The 23,747-nt window shown below is 40.7% G+C and overlaps 3 protein-coding genes across 3 annotated transcripts in view; all 3 read right to left on the reverse strand.

The window, feature by feature from the left end:
* Positions 1-1,342, reverse strand: part of LOC311253569 (NACHT, LRR and PYD domains-containing protein 3-like) — a 42,638-nt gene extending 41,296 nt beyond the window's left edge. The window contains exon 1 of the mRNA XM_084347633.1: positions 1,314-1,342. The gene's annotated coding sequence lies outside the window, so the exon portion shown is untranslated. The remainder of the gene's footprint in view (positions 1-1,313) is intronic.
* LOC311253568 (NACHT, LRR and PYD domains-containing protein 3-like) overlaps positions 1-23,747 on the reverse strand; it is a 379,521-nt gene that overhangs the window by 158,807 nt on the left and 196,967 nt on the right. The gene's annotated exons all lie outside the window — the stretch shown is intronic.
* LOC311252941 (uncharacterized protein) overlaps positions 11,543-23,747 on the reverse strand; it is a gene marked incomplete at both ends in the record, with an annotated part of 60,763 nt that continues 48,558 nt past the window's right edge. The window contains 3 exons of the mRNA XM_084346605.1: positions 11,543-12,120; positions 12,247-12,293; positions 22,982-23,155. Of these exons, the coding sequence (XP_084202731.1) occupies positions 11,543-12,120; positions 12,247-12,293; positions 22,982-23,155 (799 nt within the window). The remainder of the gene's footprint in view (positions 12,121-12,246; positions 12,294-22,981; positions 23,156-23,747) is intronic.

Genomic DNA, 23,747 nt, shown 5'->3' on the forward strand with positions numbered 1-23,747 from the left:
CTGTGTGAAAGTCTCAGATGCTGCGAGGGATGAAATATCCCTCCGCCTCTGATGTGCCTCTGGAGGTGGTATCAGAGGCGCATTATTGGCGAACCGAACCAGTATGAACGGATAAGCTGGCGGCGCAGAGCGAGGGTGTGTCGGTCTGATGGTGTTCACTGTCTGATAACTAAACAGGTCCATCACTCAGCAAAATATAGAGAATTGTCCCACAAAGCAACGTTACAGGACCAAACAACCGTAGCGTAGTAACTGGTCGTGTCTTTGGCAACTTATATGAGGAAAAAATACCGCAGTTATTCGTGGAGAAGTGTCTGTCCTACTTACCCTTCGTCACATTTCTGCCAGAAAAACAGCGTCTGTCCCCGGCAAAAACCTTTAACTCACCAACTGTTTGTCGGGTGACAGTCAGCCCTCCCGATCGAGACTTCAGTGAACTTTCCCCCATAAACAGCCTCCCTCCCCGCGAGTGAGAGAGTCAGACAGCGTCCCGTTCATTGATGGTGATTATGTAATTATGTAATTTAGAGCGAAAAACGTAACTTTGTCACTTTCCAGGATGTTTGGTGGGTCAGGATCTCAATCACTACACATTATAACAGCATCCATATGATTATAAACAGTCAGTGTGTACATGTTTAGATTAACAGCTGGACACAGGGGGAAACACGCTGAAAAAAAACACACGTCATCACCATGACGCGTACCGTCACGCATCTTTTGGAGCGCCGGCTTGCTGTGTGAATTACACTCTGGTTCACGTTTTACTCCGGAGCTGCTCGGCTCTGCGTGAACAACCAGCGGCGGTGAATTGGCGAACCGCCACTGTGGCGATAACTCTGACTCTGTGTGAAAAGGCCTCGGCTCTGGTGATGAGCTGTTTGGTGCGTCTCCAGTATACCAAAGTAAAAAAACCGAGACATAGAACAATTGATTGCTTTAACTCCTGTTGATAGCAGATACATTCATCAATATATTAAAAAGAATTACGCTTCAACTTTGCTCTGGCCTCTTCTTTAAGTTTGTACTTTATCTCAATGAAATATATGGAAATTAATGTTTATGTAACACAAAAAGGTAATTTATTTTGGCCTGTAAAAAATATGCTTGGCTGGTGGATTTTTTCATCTACCAGTCCACTTGGCTGGTGAGTCAAAAAGTTAATTTCGGACCCTGAGTGTCGCTAAGCTAACGACAGATTGTTGCTGTTTCTAGTGTCGCTAAGCTAACGACAGCTTGTTGCTGTTTCTAGTGTTGCTAAGCTAACGACAGCTTGTGTTAACGAGTCAAACATTTTAAATGTGTTACATTACCTTCAGCTGGAGGGTCACACGGACACAACTGTCTGAACCACAACGTTGAGAGGAACTGAAACCAGACTTTAAACAGGAAGTTACAGTCAGGAAGTCAGATGACTGTTAAACATGAATCATGTGTGAAATCTGATGACTTGTGTGTTTAATGAGAGTGTAAAAGTCTAGAATAAAGAATATTTCCTTTCTTGACATTTAGTGAGTTTATTTTGTTGACTTATTAGACTCAGTAGTGAACTGGCTGCTTTTACATCTCCAGCTGAAACTACAGGCTGTCAGACTGTCACCTCTGAGCTACAGAGTGCTGTTAGGAGACAGGACGGACAGAGACAGAGACGTCTTTGACAGGACGTCAACACTGTTGTTTCTTCACTCTGGTCAGAATGTTAGCTCGTTAGCTGAATGTTAGCTCGTTAGCTGAATGTTATTGTAAAGTTAAATCATATCTTACCTTTAAAGGACTGAAAGCAGCAGGTGAGAGCAAACACAGTCCGTCCTCAGCTGCTGACGGTCTCTCAGGTGTGCTTCATCACAGGAGGAGGAGCCCAGGTGAGCTCTCACACTCTGTTTACACGCCCTGATGCCTGCTGGGTCCTAGTGCTCAACCCAGTGCTGCCTTCCCCTCCACATCAATAAAAGTCCTGACTGTTGTGAAACCCATCAGACCTCAGATCAGACTGAACTCACCTTCTTATCACAGTGTCATCATTCAAAGCACCAGGACAAACCACAGCTTCTCTCTGCCTGCTCACACAGGCAGCCATCTTGGCTCAAAGACCAGGCAGTTTCCCAGCTGATGTTTGTGTGTGAAAGCAGTACAGGCCTTAAAGCAACAACATGTCACTGCTTTACCTTCAGATAACAGCTTCACCATCACTCTGATGCTGCTCTGACTTACAGTATAACAGGGTGAGCACACACACACATGAGCAGCAGCACACCTGTGAGGAGTGTTTCCTCCTCTCCTCAAACAGGTTGGTTTCTCAGCCTCCATGCATGTTTAGTATGGAGGACTAAAAGTGCCATAATTAAATAAATAAATACACCATTAAATAATTAATTAAATGTGTCATTAATTCATTAAAATACCAATTCATTTTATGTAAAAAAACATATATAATTATTTCACTATTCAATTAATGATGTCATGGTCCTGTGTTGCAGTGCTTCATGAAATTATTTTATCTGTCAAACTCGCCCATCAAAGTCGGTGGGCGGATCCTAACACCTGATTGGTTACCCTGCACATCAAGTCAAGGCAAATTGATTTCAGATAATGGATTGATGCAATCAAACAAAACTTTATTGGCAACCTCTAAAAGTCAGGTGGAAGGCTCGGCCCCCTGCTGGCCCCAGTGTTGATACAGCGTGCGAGGTGCAGGACAAAATGTCAAAATCTTGCCCGGAGCTGCCGAGAGAAGCAGCGAATTTGATTGAGGAAGCTCTGAGCAGAACTCCTCCGGCTCCGGCAGCTCAGTCACAGCAGATACCTGCCGCTCCATCACGTACGCCTGTCCAAGGTAAGCTAAATAATTTAACGTTAGCCAGGAAAACGAAAACGATCCCGTGGTTATAACAAATAAACTGATGGAAGTGTTTCTGAAGCTCCAAGAAGGGGGAGGCTTTGAATTTCTAATTTCTATTTCTTGAATTTCTAGGATCTACTCGCAGTGGAAATCTTGCATTGCTTCCGTGTCCCAGCACTGGATACACCCTCACCTATCTGAAAGATCCATCGACGGTGATTGGACAGGCTACAATCTACATACGTCCACTTGAGCAGGATCGACCCTTAGATTGCTCACATCACGCCTCTGGTCCAGTCATCCCCTGCATCACTTGTCAGAAGGAAGTTCCCTGTTCAGAGATTAAGCTGCACAGATTGAGCTGCAATGGCTATGTACTTCCTAAAGAAATGCAAGGGTAGCATATTCATGTTTCTCTGGGAAAATCTCTCTAATAGAGTGTTGTGCACACAAATAAAGGAGTACGACCATCATTTCACCCATGCAGGAATCAGAAGGAGAACAAGAGGGAGGCCGAAGTGAAGGAAATGATAGAGACAGCCCAGTTAGTGACGGTGTTACAGTGAGGCCTGGAACATCAGCTGAGAGTGCAGGAGTACCAGCAGTGGCTGACAACCAGGAGCTGGATCACAAAGAAACAGACAATGTTTGTGTCATCACAAGAGGGTTGCTGTAAGATCGTGTGTAACATAAACTCAGCCAATAGAAAAGTAACACCTGCCAGATATAATTAGAGAGATAAGATAATGTAATGACACACAATAACATGCAGCTGGGTTATATATTCTAACTGTGAAACATATTTCCTTCTTGTTCAGAAGGCTGTTTTGCTGTTTTTACGTCGACTCAGCTTTGTAACAGATTGTGGAGATGTTGGGTCTCTTGTTTGTCAGTGACATGGACATAACTTTCCTCCTCTTCTGTAGACTGAGAGGAGATCTGCAGGTAACATGCCAGCTCACAACACGTCTCTCTGGAGCAGATGACTTTATTATTGCTGTTGTTGTCTAGAATGGACGCTTCTTAAAGAACCAGCTCAAGCTGCCAAAGGTTTCAAAGACAATCTGCATCTGGGAAACCACTGAGGATGAAGATGGATGTCAGGGACTCTGAGGAGGACAGGGAACGGGACCTTCTCTTCTTCTACAAACAGCAGCAAGAATGGGCATGTCCACTTCATTGTGCCCTTGTTGGTCAGTAGTATAAAGTGTGTAATATGAATGTATCAGTGAAGTTTATACCACTCAAGTATCTTATATGGAGTTGTTAAATGGGAGAATGGGATCCAAACAATTATATAATTGATGAGCACAAATGAAATGCACAATATTCTGCTGTTATCTGGAATAGTCAATATTAAGGATGCTCTTCTAGAATATTGACTATTTTTCCCCTTGCTTGTTAAATGTTACCTGATCCAGTTACCTGCATTAGTCAGCCACCGTTTTTCCACTGTTATTATCAACATCTTATTTCAGGTGATGTTGCAGTCGGAGAGGGAGTGATGCGCTACAAACTCCAGGTTGGATTCAGTCTAGATGTTGGTGAGTCTTTGACCATGTTGAAGGTTAATATGTCATTTTTAAATGTATTTCAGTGGTTAATTGTTGTGACTTTATCCGCTGCTCTCTTGGTACTTTACAGGAGGAATGGGCCCAACACTGCTGTTTGAGGGTGAAGCTGACCATCTTGTTCCAGCAGCATCACAGGTGCTTATTGAAGCGACCTCTTCCGGGTTGCAGGAAGGATGTCGGCCCACAGCTTTCTGCACGACGGCCCCCGTGTCACAGGATGAAGTCCTGCTGTAATTTATGTGCTGTTCAATGGGACCCTGAAACACCAACTGTTGTTACAGATGACTGTCCTGACCTGCACATCAGGAGCATCATAAAACTGCTATGTAACATAAAAAACCTTTGCCTTGCTAAATGATTGTTTGGGCAAATGTAATAACTTTTATGGTCTTGATTTGAGCTTGAACATGAAGAACTTACACCAGAACAGAAGGACACAGTTTCAGATCTTTGCATGTCTTGGGATCTCCCAGCAGTCACCAAAACAAATCGGAGACGGCCACATAACAAACTTCTGCTCCATGCAGGGAGTTCCTGCTAGTTAAGTGACAGAATTCATCTGTAAGTGATGAAATGATAGAAGATGTTGTGAACCCTGGCTTGGTATGTCGACACTGACAGAGATGGAAAACATGGAAAATATTAAAAATGATATTTAGTCTTTGCCCATAGTCGTGTTAAAGTTCTTCAGAACCAGCGTTTAATGCATATACAGTTTAAGTACTACAATATTTCTCACTCCTGCAAGTGTTGATAGAACAGCGGCAGATTTAACAAAACCCCAATTTCACAAATGTTGACACAGTAGGAAGAATTATTATAAAAACAAAATGTAATCTTTACTAAGAAATCCCACTACAGTACACTGAGAGCAGCTCAACAACACACATCTGCTTTAGTGAATGTGCCTTTTGATAATATACTTTAAAAAGCTGATACAGTTCACCACTGTTAACTTCAAGCTGCTGAAATTTAGAAAGTGGAGTTTCCCCATTCATCCATCAGTTATGTCTTAAGCAGAGCAGTTATGACAAGTGTGCATGAAGCACCACATATTCTCAATCACAGGCAGACTGGGCCTGCAGACAGGACGACTAGTTCTCCTTTAACTTGTAATCTAGGCAGAATGTGACATGTTGTCAAATGAAGGGACGTCCCAGGAAAAGACACATCTGAATAGCAGCATACATTATTTTACAATGTGTAAATGTCTTATTAAGGGTTGATATATTCTGTACTAGAGTTTGAATGGGTTTTTATAAAGCACTTCATTGTGCTTTTATGAACAGGATTCGGTCTGTAATATGGGTCGGGTCTGTCTCTTGGGTCATTGGACCATGCTCCAAATTAAACAGTTGAGAAAGGGACTGAAGGATGTGATGGTGAGGCCCCTGCTGACATCTAGGCCACATGTTGTCCCACTTCTTTTCACCAAAATGGCTGAAATGCAGTTCACAGCCCAGGTAAGTCAGTCATTTGATTATATTTGTGACTTTATTTAATGAATTTAAAGTATTTTCAATGACTGAGCTGGTTATTTTTCCGTTTACCAACAATGTGATCTGCATATTCCTTCACCAAAATAATTACACTGATGTGTGTTTAAGATGCTCCTAGAAAACATCACATGGCCAGTTGAGGACAGTGATGATGAAGACTTTGACGTAGAGTCCACGTGCCGCATCACTGGCTTTCTAAGGATGTTTTATTGAAACAGGTATAAACACCTTATTTGGCTCATGTATTGCTCTCTTTACAAATGCTTCCATGTCTCATGGATAGATATGATCAACTGAAGTTGAACTAAACGTTGTCTTGAATCCATGTTCTGACTTTTAGCTTCATCAGGTACACTGGCCCAGCTGCTGACACTCTGGGTTGGCTGGGAGAGGCTTCCTCCTGACCTGAACGTGGAGATGTCTGGTGGAAACCTTCCTACGTCCTCCACATGCTCTGAAACACTGAAGCTGCCAGCTCATTTCAAAACCTACATGGACTTCCAGAAAGCGCTTGTCTCTGCCATGAATAGTGCACAGACTGGATCTGGACTTGTTTCAGTGTTTTTCAGACAGATGTCATTGAATGCACTGTTCAGTAGGTGAGGTCAGCTGACACAAGTCCAGTGTCTTTGAACACATTTAACATACTGTGCAGTAGTTTACAATTGTTTTATTCAACATGTGTTTTCCATTGACTGAAACCAAACAGTTGTGCATCTTCAGGCGATTGTGAACACACAAAAACCACAACTTTATTCTAAAACAACTCTGATGACATCTGTAGAAAGATCTCTGTTTATCTGCTAATATCACTGAGCTGATGAGCTTATGGCTGCCATCTATAGGCCATAAAGAGTTTGGGCCAGGAACAGAAGACTGCCTTGGCCTTAATACATACAGCCTGAGACGTCTCATGTAGACTCCCTCTGCATCCACTCTGCGTAAAGACTCTTGCAGTCTTGAGACTGAGGGGAGGAAAATAAAATAAACAACCAAACACTCACTGGCAACTTCATTACAAACACCTGTTCAATCTACTTGACCAGTACTGGAACAAAAATACCTGCAGAGTCACTTATTGTGAGGAAAGAGTGGCGTCATAATAAAAGACAATATAGTGAAGTGTGTCAAACTGCGACACTGCAGAACCAGCACAGCCTCAACAACAACCAGAGTTCACTTCACTTTCTGAAAGAGAATAAACAAGTTGCTTAACCAAACTTCAGGATCGGATATGTTGATGCACGGCTGCTGGCTTCAAGTAAACTGCAAATAAAATGACTGATGCATTGCAAATGGAAACGTACAGGAACATTATCTTAACATTAGCTCGGCTCACTAATTTATAGTTCATATTTTAATAATAAATACATTAAAATACATTTAAATAATGCCCATATCATGATACTCACTGGGAACACACACACCTCCTGCATTCAGATGAGCACGCATTAGCTTGTAGCCGGTGTCTGGATGTCTTCTGTGGACTTATATATATATATAATATATATATAATACGGTCCAACTCCTCATCATTCACAGCTGAATAGAGGTCAGTCTTTGTGCACAAACAACAAACATCAACATGGAGTAATGTTACACTAAACGTAACATCCTTTCTGAGTGGATGAGATCAGCTCATCAAGTGGAAACACATGAATTTAGTGTAAATACCTTAAAGCGCTTTGTTTCATGCGTCTCCTGATGGTCCTCTTTGACACTCGAACATCGCTGCAGTTTGACAAGCTGGTAATCCACAAACAACTTGATGGTCCAGAACTGCACTCGGTCTGTCAAAGCCAAACGCCCTGGTCCCTGTGTGTGTTGGTCCCAGTGTGTGTTGGTCCCTGTGTGTTGGTCCCTGTGTGTATTGGTCCCTGTGTGTGTCGGTCCTGTGTGTATTGGTCCCTGTGTGTGTTGGTCCTGTGTGTGTTGGTCCCTGTGTGTGTTGGTCCCTGTGTGTGTCAGGCCTGTTGCGCCCTGGTACCAGAGAAGCACTGGAGTACTTCTTCTACATTTGCAGTCACTGTACGGTCAATATCTTGGTCGGAAAGTGCGGAAATAACTCAACAACTTCAATAAGTTCCTCTGCTCTACACGCTACATGCTCTGGGTCAGAGGGTCCTGCTTTCACATACTCTGCAAGCTCTAACATATCTCTCAGCAGTTCACTACAAAGTTCATGGGGATCCTCCATCAACGTAGCCACCATGTTTTCAAAGACTTCTTCTTCTTCCAGACCAATGAATTAGACTAGACTCAGTTAGCCCCACCCACTGACTTTGATGGGCGAGTTTGACAGATAAAATAAATTCATGAAGCACTGCAACACAGGACCATGAAATAATTCATTAAATAGTGAAATAATTATGTTTTTTACATCAAATGAATTGGTATTTTAATGAATTAATGACATTTAATTAATTATTTAATGGTGTATTTATTTATTTAAGGCACTTTTAGTCCTCCATAGTTTAGGTGCTGGGGTTGTGTTATTTTAGTTTACCGTGTTAGTTTGGGCCGGAGGTTACCGCTGGTTCAGTTCTTCCTTTTCTTTGTTTTAGGATCAGTCTTCATCGAGGTGGTTCAGGGGGAGACGCGGGGAATGACGGCCCACTGCCTGGTTGGTCCAGCGTCTTCCCATCTTTTGTTCCTTTCAGCCCCTTTTTGTTTGTTCCTGGGTTTCTTTTGGGAATAATTAGAATGATGTAATAAAAGCTGTGAGTTAACTATGAACCTTGTGTCTGGTGTCCTTCACATGTTGCATCCTCCAGCCCCTTCTGAGCCTCAGCTCTGACTTTTATGAACGGAGGCCGTAACACTCACACAGAAACATTATGAAAGCAGCTAATTCAACATCCTGCTGCAGGACTGCTGACTCAGACCAGAAGGAGACGCACGTTACGCCTGTTTTAAAGTCTTTACAGCGGCTGCCTGTTAAAGTCTTTCTGTGAGTCACCAGCTTCATGCTGACGACTGTCAAATACAACAAGTGCAGTGATGTTGATAGGTTTTCAATGTAGTGAGTCTCCGGGACCCACAGGTGGTGAGTTGAGTGGGTCCCTGGGAAATTCAATGGGTCCTGACTCCCCAGTTAAAAGAAAGGAATTCTTTCTTATATTATTCTATTTCTTAAATTTTATTGAGTGTTAAACTCCTTTGATGGTGGTATGATATGGTTATAATAAACGGATATATTCATGTATGTTCAAAATGTATCTGAAATTAAACAAATAAAATTCCAAATCTGAAAAGTTTATAGCAAAACAACTGTCACAGTGGCATGACATATGACATTCAAATCAAACAGCATTTTTGTAGCAACATAAATAGCACCAAAATAAATTACTAAAATTCAAATCAAAACAAAATGGTGTCTCTATGGTCTGTAGTACCAAAATAAAATTTCAATAAAAGTGCTGATTTTAACAAATCTGAACAAAACATTTTCATCACCATGACAGAGTCAATAAATTAATTGTCACCAAAATCTTTTCATCTGAACATCAGGGATGTGATTGGACAAGGATAAAGCAGGAAATTATACGGACCCATAGCACAACACGGCAAGAGTGCAGCCATTACACACAATGACATAATTTTGTCACTTTACATGAAAAGTGCAATATGCAAACATAGAAAACAATTAATTTAATACGGAAAAAAAACTAAAAAAGGTGCAGATATTATTTGTGTGTGTGTGTGTGTGTGTGTGTGAGAAAGAGAGTGTGTGTGTGCATGTCTTCATTTTGATCGTTCAAAATGTATGTCTGAGACAAAGAGTCTTTCAGTGTATTTTCACACAATGCATTTTAACTACAGTATCACATAAACAGTGTTGTTTTTGGCAACCATTTTAGATTTTGTCTTAGTCTTTTGGAATAAAATGCTTATTAGTTTTAGTCAAATTTTAGTCATTTCTAAATGTGATAGTTTTAGTTCAGTTCTAGTCGACGAAAACTCAAACAGGTTTTAGTCAGTTTTAGTTAAAAAAACAAAAGAAGAAGTATAGTCTTTTAACAAATTAATTTAGGTCAATAAGTATTGGAGAGTGCTGTTGGACAGAAACCTTTTATCTCCATATTTTTGCGCCCCCCTCCATGTTACAGGGCGTTTTACTTGACACATGCTAAAAAAAAAGGATGAGATATACAGCCTCACCCCACACCATGTTCTCTAATGCAGACATCAAGTTTAAATATTTGACCAACAGTGTTTTACAGGAGGATGATCTGAACAGCTGTTCTATTCACACTTGAAATGTTTTTTTGTCTTTTCAATGTAATTTTCAATCTATGAAATCAATCTGTGCCTTTTGTTGCCAAGCTTCTCTCAAGTTTTACTCTTTCTAATAATCAACCATCTACAGAACTTTTCAGTACGCTATTTTTCTACTTCTTCTCATCATCATTATTATTATTAAAAATAATATTGTTTACAGTGAGCCTCTTATCGTTTAACAGAAAAATACATCATACAAGCAGCAACTTTTGCAGCCTTGTCAGTCTGATGGCGAGTTATCACCTTTCTGTCATCACTAACATGTAAATGATCAAAGAAGCTCTGAGGCTTTGTTCTATATGTTATAATACAAGATTTCAGCATTGAGCTACAATCAGGCAACATTCATGACTCTGTACAGTCAAACTAACCAAAAACTTCTTATTGATCATCATTATAAAGTTTCAGGGCGTTCCTGTAACCATGGTAACTCACAGTGCCAGAGGGGAGGGAGAGACGCTGAATGAAGCCGTTTACACAGATACACTGCAGACAAAGTCCAGACTATAGTTGTTATTTCACACATGTAGCACACAACAGGAGACTCTCCGTGTCAGACGAGTTCTCACGTGCTGACTAAACTCAACTGATGACGTAGCAGCGCGACGAGTCCTTGCTAGCTAAGCAGCTAAACGTTAGCGCCGCTCCGTGTTGAGATCCCGCCCCGTGTGGGTCTCTACACTGTCATTGGTCAGGCAAGCACGCTGTTATCGATACAATTGGCTGTAGAGTGTGACAATCTGTCAATAAACATCAGCCAACAGTTCTCCTCCGATCTACGTTGATCTCACAAGTCGCCTCTGTGAAGTTTGAATGACGGAAATCCGTCGTAACGACGGAGAACTTTAATCCATGTTTTTAGGTTTTGATTGACAGATCACACGCACATTTAGCAGAATGCAATTTGAACGTTTGACAGCGCTTGTCCGGTCTGCTAACAACAAGGTTTCTTTTGCCAGTTACTGTGATTAAACACGAGCTGTTTAATGTTCACAATGTATCGTTTTTCATGGGAAAAATGAGGTGCGTCCCCGGGACGCATGGATGGTGAGTATAGTGCGTCCTTTCAGATTTTAATGCGTCAGGGACGCAGGACGCGTACCTAGCAACATCACTGCAAATACAACAAGTGCAGAACAAAGTGAAGTGATGTCTCAGTTTTAATGTGCAGAACAGAATCATTGATGACGAGGAAAACATCAATCTTTACAATCAGTTTGAATCATTTTGTACAAAGTTCACTGATGAATTTATTACAAGAAGCTGAAAGATTGATGTGACTGTGATCCTGTACAGACTCAACTGTTCAGCACTGACTATGTTTCTGTGACAGAAGGAGACTCTGCAGACTAAACACCACACAGACACACTGAGGAACCAGACATGGACCACAAGAGCCCAAATCCAGGATAAAGAGGTTCAGTGAATGTGGTGCTGAAGGTGTGGAGGTGGATCAGTGAGTCAGAGGAGACTCTGTAGAAGGACAGAGTGCCAGCAGGACAATCCACATACACTGCTACTCTACCAGAGGAGGAGGAGGAGGAGGAGGAGGAGGAGGAGGAGGAGGAGATGACTGTGTGTGTCTTATTGTGACTGACAGAGTAACGACCATCATCGTCATCACACTCCAGACTCCAGGACTGATCATTACATCCAAACACACAGTCTTCACTGAGTCCTCTCCTTCTGATTCTTCTGTAACTCACTGATATAGAAACTCCTCCTCTCCAGTCGACCTCCCAGTAACAGCGACCAGTCAGACCAGTTCTACACAGCAGCTGAGGCCAACTTGTCCAGGCGGTCTCAAACCTCTCTGGATGATCAGGATATGACTGATCCTCTCTCACAAATGTCATCTTCCTGTTGTTGTCAGACAGTTTGATGTCTCTGCTGACTGTGTTTGTGTCGACGGTGAGCTCACAGGAATCTGATGGAGAGAAAAAGACACAACACAGCTGCAGTTATTAATGTATCATCAGTGTGGTGATGACATCACAGATGTGACTGAGTGATGTCACAGTGTGAAGCTGAATCAAAGTAAAAACACACTCACACTTCCTCAGACCTGGTGTCAACCATCGGACTCCAGCAGGCTCCACCCTGAAAGGAGGAGGGGGGTCAGAGCAGCACATCCTCTTTCAGCATGCAGACATGGACATGACACGACTCTCATACACAGAAACACAATATGTCCATCAGGCCTGCTTCTCCCTGTTCTCCTGAACCTCTTCACCTCTGAAATGCCGCGCTGGTCAAAATGGAAAAAAAGGAGTGCTGAAAAGCAGAGCACAGGTGGCCAAAAACTAATCTCCAGGTTCATTTTGACATTTATAAAGAGAGACTTTACATTTTTAATTTAGAACTGAAAAAGTCAAGGCAGTCCTTCTTTTCAGACATTATCACCAAAAACAATAACAATGCATGTGCCCTGTTTGCTACTGTTGACAGGCTAACAAACCCTCCTGTGCCAGTAGCCTCTGAACATCTATCTACCAGGGCCTGTAATGAATTTGCATCCTTCTTCACTGACAAAATTCAGAAAATTAGACAAGCGGTCAGTGCTACCGTACCTGGTACAGGAGGCGTGTTATCCATGTGTCCACCGAAAACCAACTCAAACACCATGACACAATTTGACCAAATCAATGACAAAAACCTGCAAGAAATAATACAACATTTGAAATCTTCCTCATGCTGCCTTGATATTTTACCAGCAGAGTTCTTCAAAAAAGTTTCAGACTGCATGACTCCAGATCTGCTACAGACTGTCAACATGTCTCTACTTTCAGGCGTCTTTCCCCAAGCCATGAAAACTGCAGTTATTAAACCACTCCTGAAGAAGAACAATCTAGACACATCAGCAATGAATAATTATAGGCCCATATCAAACCTCCCTATTTTAAGTAAAATCATTGAAAAAGCTGTTTTTCAACAGCTGAACAATTACTTAATAGTAAATGGCTGTTTTGATGTCTTCCAATCAGGATTTCGACCACATCATAGCACTGAGACTGCTCTAGTCAAGGTCCTCAATGACATTCATTTAAACACAGACAATGGCAAAATTTCAGTCTTAGTACTACTGGATCTCAGTGCTGCGTTTGACACAGTCGACCACATCATACTACTGGACCGACTGGAAAACTGGGTGGGACTCTCTGGTACAGCACTAAGCTGGTTTAAATCCTACCTAAATGATAGAGACTTCGTTGTGTCTATTGGTAATTACACATCTTAACGGATGAAAATGACAAGCGGAGTACCCCAGGGCTCCATTCTGGGGCCTCTACTATTCAACATTTACATGCTTCCTCTAGCTCAGATAATGGAAAACAACAAAATATGTTACCATAGTTATGCAGATGACACACAAATTTACATAACCGTCTCACCAGGGGACTATAATCCCATACAAACGCTAAGTAGATGCATTGAACAAATCAATGATAGGATGTGTCAGAGTTTTCTTCAGTTAAACAAAGATAAGACTGAAATAATTGTTTTTGGAGCCAAGGAAGAACGACTCACAGTCTCTGCTCAGCTTCAATCTATAATGTTGAAAACTGCAAACCAAGCCAGAAACCTGTAATCTTCAGCAACCACATTAAGTCAATTAGAAAGTCAGCCTACTATCATCTTAAGAATATATCCAGGATAAAAGGACTTATGTCTCAGCAGGATTTGGAAAAACTTATCCATGCATTTATCTTCAGCAGGCTCGACTACTGTAACGGTGTCTTTACAGGACTCTCTAAAAAATCCATCAGACAGCTGCAGCTGATTCAGAACGCTGCTGCTCGAGTCCTAACAAGAACCAAGAAAGTAGATCACATCACTCCAGTTCTCAGATCCTTACACTGGCTTCCTGTCAGTCAAAGAATAGATTTCAAAATCCTGTTGTTGGTTTATAAAGCACTGAATGGTTTCGGGCCAAAATACATTTCTGATCTGCTGCCACGTTACGAACCATCCAGACCTCTGAGGTCATCAGGCTCAGGTCTGCTTTCAGTCCCTAGAGTCAAAACTAGACATGGAGAAGCAGCATTCAGTTATTATGCGCCACATATCTGGAACAAACTCCCAGAAAACTGCAGGTCAGCTCCGACTCTCACCTCTTTTAAATCAACCTTTCTGTTTGCCACTGCCTTTCACTGACGCAATTTTAAGGCTTTGAACTGCACTGTGACTTTTATTTTCTCTGTGACTTTTATTCTCTATTCTTGTCTCTAAGCTGGCGTAGGCTATTTTAGCCTACTTTCCTATTTCTTAACTTGTTTTAATGTTTTGTTTTAATGTATTTTTAAATGTTTCTAATGTAATGTTTCCATTGTAGCCTACTTTCCTATTTCTTAACCTGTTTTAAAATGCTTTTAATGTAATTTTTATGCACCTGTAAAGCACTTTGAGTTGCCTTGTGTCTGAATTGTGCTATACAAATAAACTTGCCTTGCCTTGCCTTAAGAGACAGAAGCCTCGTGGTAGCACGTTGTTCAAATCTCGTGTGTTCGTTCATTTGACGAGCTTTAGGTGACGTATTCACATCCACCATTTTTGGAATTCTAGACATATGATTCAGCAAAATCTATTGTCCTTGTTAGGGTTGTCAAAAGTATCGAAATTCAAAAAAGTATCGATACTAAAATGTTGTATCCGGATACGATACTCATTTTCAAAAGTATCGATACCACCCCACACACGCCCCCCCGGCGCCGAGCCGCCGACGCTGCATCCTTCTCGCTCTCTGCCTTCACACACACAGCAGCAGGCACCCTCCCCCTCACCGTGACGTGCACAATAACAACAGAGCATGGCCAGTGCTGCTGCAGGAGGGCCAAATCAACCAGTTTTGGTTGAAAATGAAAGAGGGAAAAGTGTTGTTTGGAGGTATTTTGCCTTCGAGTCTAACGAGCACGGAAAGCCGAAGGACGTGCATAAGCCTGTGTGCAAACACTGCTACAAGGCGGTGGCGACCAAGTCAAGTAATACTTCCAACTTCGCGAAACATCTTTAGGACCGACACCCTGGCCTTTACAGTGAATTTCAACAAGTTAGTGTCTTTCGTTTCAAACTTATTACTGATGTTATCGTGGCCGGTGGCCCGCATTGTTGTTGGCCGTGTTATTATTAGCCATTAGCCGCAGCTAGCGATTAAAGGCTGACGTCACGTTAATGATTATAAACAATGTAAAAAAAAAAAAAAATGAATCGGGCATGCCCATATCATGTTAATAGACACAGTGTCAGTATACTAAGTTAACATAGATGTTGGTGACTGAAAAGTGTTATTTTCTCTGTTAAAGTCCCAGAATGAAGCAGAGAAAAGTCAACCTGCAACCAAACAGCAGCACACACAGCCGACTCTACCATCTGTGTTTGACCAACAACGAAAATATGATGTCAAGTCCCCAGAATATTTAACGTGTGGTTCTGTTAATTGTTACATGTTGTAACAGAGGTTATTTTTGCATTTTTCTCGTTAATAAAAGTATTTCTTTTAAATTTTGGGGTCTTTTTTTTTATCCTTGAGGTATCGAAAATGGTATCGAGTATCGGATATTTTCCTGAGTATCGGTATCGAGTTGAAAATTTTAGTATTGTGACAACCCTAGTCCTTGTTGAATTCGTATCCAAGCGTGACTTCTCCAAGTCACGTTTCGGCCATTTTTGTAGTCGAACGAACGTGAGTTCCCCATTTCTGTTTCGGCCATCTTTGTAGTCCTTTCAACGGAACACTCTGGCTGCGTTCCAAAAACAGTTTGAGTCGCCATCGCTCACTGGCCCTCAGCCCTTGCTATGACGTCACACGGAGGCCACTTGGAGGGCGGAGGGAAAGTGGGCGGAGGAGGAGTGAAAGAGGTAAATGGAACACACCTGCCCTCGTTCACTAACAGACCAGACAATCATGGATCAACCACACGTTGTTGGAGTAGCGCTATACTGCCTATTCCAAATTACACAAAATATGCGGAGACTCATTTCATTAAGACGAAGACGTATTCTGCGCTTGATGGCAATACGTCGGCACCTGGTAATTATCAGAATTATTAGTTTTGTATCAAGTTTTATTCAGGCAATTCATTATTTATTTATTTTTCTTTACCTTATAATTTGTAGACAGTTTTGTTATTTAAATACATTTAACCTACTTTAAGTTTAGATGACATTAGTTTTAGTTTTAGATTGTTTTTTTTTTTCCTGATACTCATTAGGCCTGTTACCACCACCATCCTCCTCCTCCTCCTTCTCCTCCTCATTGTCTTTATGGCCTTAATTGTTAAAGATTGTTGTCGCCACCGCATGGACATATTTTTCGTGCACCACTGCAATGCATTGTGGGTGATATACAGCTCTGGAGGGACCATCGTTGTTGACTCGATCACTCAGCCCTCAAGGGTCGATCTCACCGGAGTTCACTTCGGCTGTTCAGAGAAATGGAACAGCCCTTATGATGGCGGTGGGGATTCCCCCGAGGGCAAGTGCTTAGGGCAAGTGAGCGAGGGCGACTCACAACCTGTTTTTGGAACGCAGCCTCTGTGACGTCACCCTCCAAGGGAATGTGACCACCATTTTGGCTCTCCGCCATCTTGTTTCTTTGACTACAACCGCCATCTTGGCTCCTCTTTCTTAGTCTCTGACACACACACACACACACAAACGCGCAGACACACACACACATTATTGATTACATGATTATTTTGTGCATATGTTTTGTAGCATTTATTGGTTGTGATGGTCAGTGCTCGGATTCATTTCCTTCACTGTTCCTTTAATTGTAAATATTTTACAAATATTTACATTTAAAGTGAACCCTTTTTATGAGACTAATTTTGGTCTGGTTATTGGTGCCCCGTTTTTAACGATTTGAAGATTAATTTTATTAATTTTTATTTTATTAATTTTAATAATTATTTTCAATAATTCCTAATAACCACACCTGCCCTACCATCCATTCCCAACACTTGATATTAGCAAATGTTAGAGAGACGAGTGAACTCTTTTTTTTCTTTCTTTTTTTTCTTTCCCCCTCTCCGCCTTGAAATAATCATGTATCATTGAAATAATAGAGGGGGTGGGTGGAGGAGAGAAACAATTGTTAAAAAAATAAATAAATATACAAATAATAAAGAGGGGTAAAAACCCTAGCGAATATGCAAAGAGGAATATTTTTGTTTTATTTTTATTTGCAAAAAAATTGTTATGATGGGGTTGGGCATCAACCGCTGGGCCTTGCCAACTTTCTCAGTGTCAAGTGTCCAAGTAGTTAGGATTTTAGTTTGTTGTTTTGTGCCACTCTATAGTCATGTTTTGTTGTTGTCTTTTTGTTTTTTTCTGTTTTGCCTTTGGTTTTATTTTGGGGGGGGGGGCAGTAAGGGTGGTAAATGTTTATTTCTTGATGGGCATATACACAGACAGGTTTGTGTCCTGTTTTTGAAAGCCCTGAACAACTTACGGTCTCTTTACATCTTCCTGCACTCAGAAATGATATTTTTAAAATGACAACATTACAATTTGCCAGCTTTAATACCAATGGGCGAAACAATCCTGTGAAGCGCACTGCTTGCTTAGACCTCTTATGTCGGCAGCAAGTAGATGTGGCGTTTATCCAGGAATCACATCTAGGAAATAATGATGTTAACCATTTTAGTAATAAAACATACTATGTAGCAGCCTCTAGTTCCTTTTCATCTAAATCTAGGGGCTCTCCAGTGGTGCTAAAACGCAACCTGTCACTTACTGTCTTGGAAAACAATGGGAGTGATGACGGTCATATAACATGTGTTAAAACAATTCTATCAGGCATAAAGGTAGAATTCTTATCCATTTATGCTCCAAATGTTTATAGTGCAGACTTTTTTACTTGCTTAATTGATTTGTTATCCAACATGCACGATTTTGCTTTAATTCTCGGTGCGGATATGAATGCCACCTACCTTACAATAGATCGTTCAAACCACTTAACTCAGCACTCAAACAACGCTTCGCTTCCTCAGACAGTCTTACTAAACTTTTGGCTGACTTCAGCCTCATTGACACCTTTCGTGCAATCAATCCAACATTATCTCTATATAGTTCTTCCCCTAATAGGCATAAATCATAGTCTCGTATTGATTATATTTTTATTTCTGCCTCACTGATAGGTAAAATCCATAGCGCAGTGATTCTACCTACTTCTCTTTCAGATCATAATATTGTACTTTCCAAGATAACTCTTAAAAACACACCCAAAAAAAACATACGGTGGCGTTTTAACTCATCTTTGCTTTGTAATGTTGACTTTTGTCAGTTTTTTAAAAATGAGTTACAAAAATGTATAAGTATAAATGAAAACTCTGTTAATGACCCGCGTTTTTTTTGGGGTGCTTTAAAGAGATTTATACGTAACACTACAATATCATTTTCAGCCTATCAAAACAAAACTAGATTAGAGAAAATTAATCAGTTAGAGACCAAATTATTTGATTTAGAAAACACACATCAAGTTTGTCCTTTTGATGATATTAAAGTGAGCCTGGATGCCACACGCTCTGAGCTAAACTCACTGCTGAGGCAAAGGGCAGAATTTTTAATGTTAATGTTTAATGGACCTAGGCCCAGTCATCTACTTTCCTTAAGGATCAAACAAAATGAAAAACTTTCAAATATAACAACTATCAGCTCCTCGGAGGGGATATTAACAGACCCACAACTTTTATTCTAACCTGTATAGCTCAGAGTTATCATTAAATATGTTGAAATGCAGTGAATTTATGGAAAATCTCAATCTCCCCTCCATAACTCAAGAGGAAGCAATTAAGTTGGAGTCCCCTATTACCCTAGATGAACTTAAAAATGCTGTTCTCAATATGAAAAGAGGAAAATCCCCTGGATGGGATGGCATCCCTCCAGAATTCTATGCTATGTTTTGGGAAGAACTTGGACAATATATGTTAGATATGATATTAGCGTCAGTTAAAAATGGTTCTTTCCTTAATGATGTAAATTTGGCTCTACTGATTGTTCTTCCTAAACCTAAGAAAGATCGCTAGATCTATTTTGTAATAACTGTAGGCCCTTGAGTATCCTGTGTACCGAAGTGAAGGTGTATGCCAAAGTATTAGTGTCACGAATTGAATCTGACTTAAAAAAATTAGTACATTAAGACCAGACCGGTTTTGTGAAATCCCGCCTAGCAGGTGATAATATACGCAGGCTATTACATGTGATACATTTCTCCCAAGATATCGAGGACCCCTGCGCAGTGCTGTCTCTCGATGCCGAGAAAGCCTTTGATCGGCTCGAGTGGCAGTACTTGTGGGAGGTCCTTAGTAAATTTGGCTTTGGGCGGGGTTTCATTGAAATGGTTAAGGTTCTATATTCTAACCCTACAGCTGCAGTTACAGCTAACAATATATTGTCCACTCCTTTTCCTATTTGTAGAGGTTCACGCCAAGGCTGCCCTCTTTCCCCACTCCTTTTTGCTCTTTCTCTGGAACCATTGGCTCAGAGTATTAGACAACACCCATTTATTGAACCTATCACCTTTTGTAATACACACCACCACATATCTTTGTTTGCTGATGACATTTTGTTATATGTTAATAATGCTTTAATTTCCATTCCCCATGTTTTGGAAACTTTTGCTCAGTTTAGTGCCCTCTCCAGTTATAAGATTAATCTCAACTAATGTCTTTAAATCCATCTGTTAATTTATCTACACTCCCATCTCTTATCCCGGTGGTTAATTCTTTCAAATACCTAGGTGTTGATATTTATCCCACCTTATCAGCTATCTCTACCAAAAACTTTCAACACATATTTAAACGTGTTGAGGAAGATATGGAAAAATGGACAAAATTACCTATTTCAATGTCAGCAAGAATATCCATAATTAAAATGGATGTTCTCCCAAGAATACATTTTTATTCAAATATGATTCCTCTCGCACCTCCCAAAAACTAATGGGACAATCTGAACTTCAAACTTTATATGGGGTGGTAAAAGACCACGTCTCAAGTTGTCTACACTACAAAGGAGCAAAAAGGATGGGGGTTTGGTGTACTCTCTTGGAATTATATAGGACTCTTGGTCCTATATAATTCGCCCAATATCTGTTTGGTTTGATCCATCTATGGTGGTCTCTTGGAGACCGATTGAAGAAAATTTGGCTTACCCACATAGGCTACAGGACCTTGTTTTCTCTGGTCTTCCTTCCAAGAGTGCTCAACGCCCACTTTGGTCCTATTATGTCTTTTTTATTGTCAACATGGCGAGCAATAGAGAAACAATGTCAGATTTCTTTAAAATGGCACACTCTCATAGCCCTCTTTTCAACAATTTTGACCTCACCACGGGAGGAGCCCATTTTAAGCTCCCTCAATGGTCTACTAAGGGAATCAATATTTTAATGGATATTTGGGAAGAAAATGGGATGAGATCTTTTGATGATATATGTTCCCTGTACAATGTCGCAAAGAGTTCTTTTTTCTTTTATCTTAGACTCAGACTAGCTATGCGCACTTGTGGCGTTCCATGGGGTGAAAATTTGGCAACTCATCCACTTTACTCTTTACTAAATGTCAGAGGTAAAACTAAAGGTCTAACATCCAAAATGTATGCTCTTCTAAATTCTGTTTGTAAATATTTAAATATTAACCATATTTGGAGTAGAGATCTTGATATTTCTGAGAAGGATATATGTTGGACAACTGTTTGGAATAATCTAGATCATGTTTCCAAAAATCCCAATCATAAATTCATATACTTTAAATGTTTACATAGGATGTATCTTACACCTAGAAGACTCCATCTAATGAAACTTGTATCCTCCCCAAACTGTGGTCTCTGCCTAAATCGTAATTTCTTTTTTCTTTTCCTTTCTTTCTACTTTTTCCTAATTATTACTTATTTATTCTAATTAATGTTATTGTTACACTGTCCAAGCATAGTCTGATGTTCTGAGCCTGTCCTTGTATTCATGTGTCCTTGCTGCCTGGGTTCTTGCCTTTTTTCTTTCTTTTTTTTTTTCTTTTGTCTTGTGTTTGTTTTGTGTTATATATATATATATACAGTATATATATATATATATATATACAATATATGCCTTGTTGTTGTTGTAGTTGAGCTCTTTCTGCTCTTGTCTTGTTTTTATGTTTTCTGATGGAAACTAATAAAAAGTTGAAAAAAAAAAGTGAACTGAACAAGACTGAAGAGGAAAATGTGACAGCAATGTTTTATTTTTTGATGAAAATATAAATAAATCTGCTTTTGTCTTTTTTATGTGATTAACTGGTTATGAAAATAGATGTTAGTTGCAGCCCTATAATTAGTGCCAACAAACACTACTGTGTGTTGTGTTGGTAGGAGTGAGTCTGTCCGGTATGTGACAGAGCTACGAGCACGTTGCTGCAGTCACAGTAAAGTGCACGCTGTTATTACTGCAGTCGGCCATAAAGTGTGTGGATACACTCAGTTAGTAACTGAAACCATGTGTATTGTTTGCTGCCACAGAAGAGAAATTAAAAGTCCATTCATGCAACGTTGTCACGCCATCTTCCTGCATTTAACACTTTCTATACATCCTTCACAATAAAGGTCCTGCATTATGTACTTATTTGAAAGCTTTTATTGTGAAGCAGCAAAATCAGGAAATATTGGATTTCCACCAGCAGATCCTGAACACGACTCCAGAACAGCTGAAAGTGAAGCTGAGTCAGCAGCTACAAGCCAGGCTGAAGTACATTACAACAGCATTAAACCACCAGCTACTGTAGAGAGCTGCAGCTCTGCACAGGTCACATATCATGTTAATCAATGGAGCAGATGATTGATCACTGAATGTTTTCTTTTCTTTTGTCATTTGATTTTGCTGACGGTGCAAAACACTGAAGCTTTCCTGCCCCTGCAGGCTGTTATAATGAGAACTACCCAAAACAGCCAAAACTCAGCTGGAGCAGCAGTTTCCTCATGACAGGAGCCAAGACGGCACCACTGACCCATCTTAAATTCATCTATGCACTGCTGCTGTTATGGTGATGTGACGGGAATGTTCCACCTTGTGTCATCTAACGTTGTTATTGGACTGTTTTATATCTTCTGTTCACTTTAAACTGATGCCACAGACAGTTGTTACAGTCTGTAAATGTTTCACACTGAGGCACAGATACACTTGTCAGTGATGATCTAGAATGCAGTTACTCCAGTGTTGATAAAGATTCATGTCAGAACCATTTTAAGTTCAAAGTCAAGCACTTTGGCAGAAACACTGATTCTCCAGTTCAGGGAAAGAGTGTCTATGACATTCAGTGATTAAATTCATTTATGTGTCACAGAAATCTTTTGAATTTGAGGTTCAGTATTTTCTGATCATCTGACACAGAGGGTCTATTGTTATTTTTAATATCATAACACGGCAGTGACGTGGTGGAAATTAGATTTAATGTTAATGTTTTGATAACCCTCTGCAATCAGTGTGGAGTGTGAAGGAGTTTGGATGACGGTTCATCAAGCAGCAAAACCAGAGGCCAACAAATCAAACAGGCACATTTTGAACAGGCACTAAACTAGTCTGAAAAAAGAGGTGTAAAGTGTTTGTGCCAAGACTCTCCTGGTCGCTGATCTTTATCTCTTCTTCTCATCTTCCTCTCTTCACTTGTAACTCTTGGCTTCAAGCTATGCTGCCTTTTCTCCTGAACTGAACTGAACAACTGGAGGTGGAGTAAACGAAGCAGACCTCCCAACACTGAACCATCTACAGTCGAGATACAGAGTCTCACACTGACTGTCTGTGGCTGCAGCAGGACTCTTCATACCTGAGAGTGTCCAGTCTCCAGCCTGGATCCTCCAGTCGAGCCGACAGCAGCTTCACTCCTGAGTCTCCTGGATGATTGTAGCTCAGGTCCAGCTCTCTCAGATGGGAGGGGTTGGAGTCCAGAGCTGAGGCCAGAGAAGTACAGCCTTCCTCTGTGATCAGACAGCCTGACAGCCTGCAAACACACAAAACAACACACATCACAGATCAGCTGAGGGTCCTGATGATTCAGTGCACATCTGTGTTTAAGGGTTTAACAATTATTATATTCATCATCTTAGTTTCCACTAATTTACTAATCAGCACTGAACACAGAGTATAACTGAAGATGATGGAAATGCCATTAGTTTTTCAAATACTTGGTCATGAACCAACATATTGTACAGATTAAAATGATGACCTGATGATGGAGGATCACCAAAGTAATTACAGTTCATCCTGAGGGGAGCATGAATGTCAAAAACCTCATGGCAATCCATCCAATGGTTGCTGAAATTAGTAAATCGGGACTAAAGTGCAGAATAGACTGACAGACCCACATTATATATATATAAAAATAGATTAGTGGTGTCATTGGTTTTGTATCGTTACTTTGATGAGTGAAGGATCTGTTAAGTTGTCAGACTGTGAACACTATCAGAACATCACACTCCTGTCCACGCAGGTTGTCTCACCTGTGCTTAGGCTGTGTTACTACCTCTGTTGGAGGATCAGAGGTAGAATGAAACTGTCCCCCCGTTCCACCTTTGTAGCTTTCACACCTACAG

Source organism: Pagrus pagrus (genome assembly GCF_965226575.1).
Source record: "Pagrus pagrus genome assembly, chromosome: 24".
Lineage (NCBI taxonomy): Eukaryota > Metazoa > Chordata > Actinopteri > Spariformes > Sparidae > Pagrus > Pagrus pagrus.